The sequence below is a fragment of the Palaemon carinicauda genome, chromosome 1, assembly GCF_036898095.1.
Source record: "Palaemon carinicauda isolate YSFRI2023 chromosome 1, ASM3689809v2, whole genome shotgun sequence".
In the NCBI taxonomy this organism is placed as follows: Eukaryota; Metazoa; Arthropoda; class Malacostraca; order Decapoda; family Palaemonidae; genus Palaemon; species Palaemon carinicauda.
Window position 1 is genome coordinate 19,536,419 of NC_090725.1, and position 2,500 is coordinate 19,538,918.

General features: G+C 35.2%; 1 protein-coding gene across 1 annotated transcript in view; it reads left to right on the plus strand.

Moving 5' to 3' along the window:
- The window catches only part of LOC137623469 (uncharacterized), an 802,186-nt gene that overhangs the window by 675,777 nt on the left and 123,909 nt on the right, over positions 1-2,500 (plus strand). The window contains 1 exon segment of the mRNA XM_068354607.1: positions 1,465-1,758. Coding sequence (XP_068210708.1) covers positions 1,465-1,758 — 294 coding nt within the window.

Consider the following 2,500-nt stretch of genomic DNA (forward strand, 5'->3'; position numbering starts at 1 on the left):
ATATTTTATATGCTATTGTAGGAATTCAATTTCTCTATCAAGGAAAGCCAGTGGCAGGGGTTTTTGCCATTCCAGACTCATTCTTGTCATATGGGAAGGGTTACTAACCACTAGTGGAAACCTTTGCGAGTTAGGTTGGCTAGTATATAACCCATCTTAGGGTGCACATTTCAACTCAAACTAATTCTATCAGTGTTTATTTTTACTTCATGGGTCGTATTTTAGATAAGAGATATTGTGTCTAAAGTGTTTTACCCCTGGTCTGTCAACTTTATTACTATCTTACTTTATTCCTTAATATGTTTCCTTGCAAACTAGGGAATAGATGATTACCTTCAGCAAACCTATTAAGACGTTTTGCCAGAAGACGTTCAAAAACTTTAGATAATATGGGAGTTAAGGAAATTGGGCGGTAATCAATAGGACTTGAGCTACCACAAACACATTTACATATAGGAGTAACATTACCAATTCTCCAACAAGTGCTAAAAGCTCCTCTTCTTGCTAACTTGCGCGAAATAACAGATAACTTTGGAGCTAAGAAATCTGCTGTCTTTATAAAAGGCAAAGGGAAAATACCATTTGGGTCTACACCTCCATAAGCATCAAGGTCCATCAACAGAGCTTTAATTTCACAAGATCGAAAAGCTAAACTAGTTAGTTTAGCTTCAGGAAACAGGAATGTGGAAGTTCAAGTTTTTCATTACTCTGTTTACTGTCAAAAACATACTTATATAAATATATATAAACATATATACATACACACACACACACACATATATATATATATATATATATATATATATATATATATATATATATATATGTCTGTGTGTGTAAATATATACACATACATACATATACATATATATATATATATATATATATATATATATATATATATATATATATATATATATATATATATATATATTGAAGGATATATAATAAGATCTGCTATCAAGACTAAAAAGCATATGAAAGTGAGAAAATTTCTGCTTCCCTAACACAAAAATAATGTAGCTTTCCTCTATTTAATAAAATGACGGAACCCTCACTGGCTCAAGTGCACGCGTACATACTGACAAACACGTACACAAACACACACACATTTGTGTGTGCGTGTGTTCGTACGTGTGTGTGTGTAGACGGAGGCGAACTGCGGAAAAAAAATAATTTTTCAAAACTTAGCCATAAAATCAGATTACATACTATAAAATAAGTTGTGTTATAAGGTATACAGAGAGAGAGAGAGAGAGAGAGAGAGAGAGAGAGAGAGAGAGAGAGAGAGAGAGAGAGAGAGAGAGAGATATGGCTTGAAAAAAAAAGATAAAAAAGACAAACATTAAAGAATACATAATTAATCTGCTGAGCAATATCGCCGTTGAAGAGTATGTATTTATTTTGAAAAGATGGCACTATTTGCCATAAATCTCACTATATTTCTTTTTACAATGTCTCCAGACGCCCCAGTGTGTTCATCGGGCCAGAAGACAGAATATCAAGTGGCACACCATGACACCGCCAACATCACGTGCAAAGTTAACGCAGTGCCAGACAATGTAACATTCACGTGGCGTTTCAACTCCTCTGGGTCCTTGCTGGAGCTAGCCGAGGGGCGCGCCGCATCCTGGGGAACCACTAGTGTCCTCCCCTACACCCCAGCCTCGCCTGGGGACTACGGGCTCCTGCTGTGCACAGCTACTAACGCCCAAGGACCCCAACACAATCCCTGCGTATACAATATCACAGCTTCAAGTAAGTGTACAGAATTTTTGGTTCATTTTCTTGCCTCTCGTTACGTCTTGGTGAAGCTAATCTCATTCTCGTTAGTTGGCTTTGGTTTTGTCACTTCATGGTTGTGCCTTTGGGATTTGGAACTTGGGACACGATTCCTAAAACGTAATAAGATTTTCATATTCGTTTCATAATAGGCCTACATAGTGTTTCTTTATTCAAATGCACATAAATTGATATCATCAGTGTTTGTTGTCTATGTTATTCATTATGTATGATTATATTTCTGCAAGAATTTGCGTATTTATTTTCATTCAAACGATCATTTAATAAAAGCAATTTTAGTCGTTCGAGATATAAATATATATATATATATATATATATATATATATATATATATATATATATATATATATATATATATAGCTAGCTTATCGTCAACCTTATCATTAGCCGTTGCTAGTCCACTGCATGACAAAGGCCTCACACGTGTCCTTCCACTCACGCTTGTTTACGGTCTTACTATGCCAGTCTATACCAGTGCATTTTTTAGTGGATCAACCCATTATCTTCTCTTTCCTCCCCTGGTTCATTTGCAGTCTCCAGGTACCCAATTTGTTATTCTTTTTATTCATCTATTATCTGTCATTCTTATTATATGCCCTACCCACGTCTATTTCTTTATCTTACTTGCTCTGAAAATAGATGCTCTCTTTCTTTCTTTTAGTATTGATCACATCTTTATTCTTTCCATAGCTTTTTG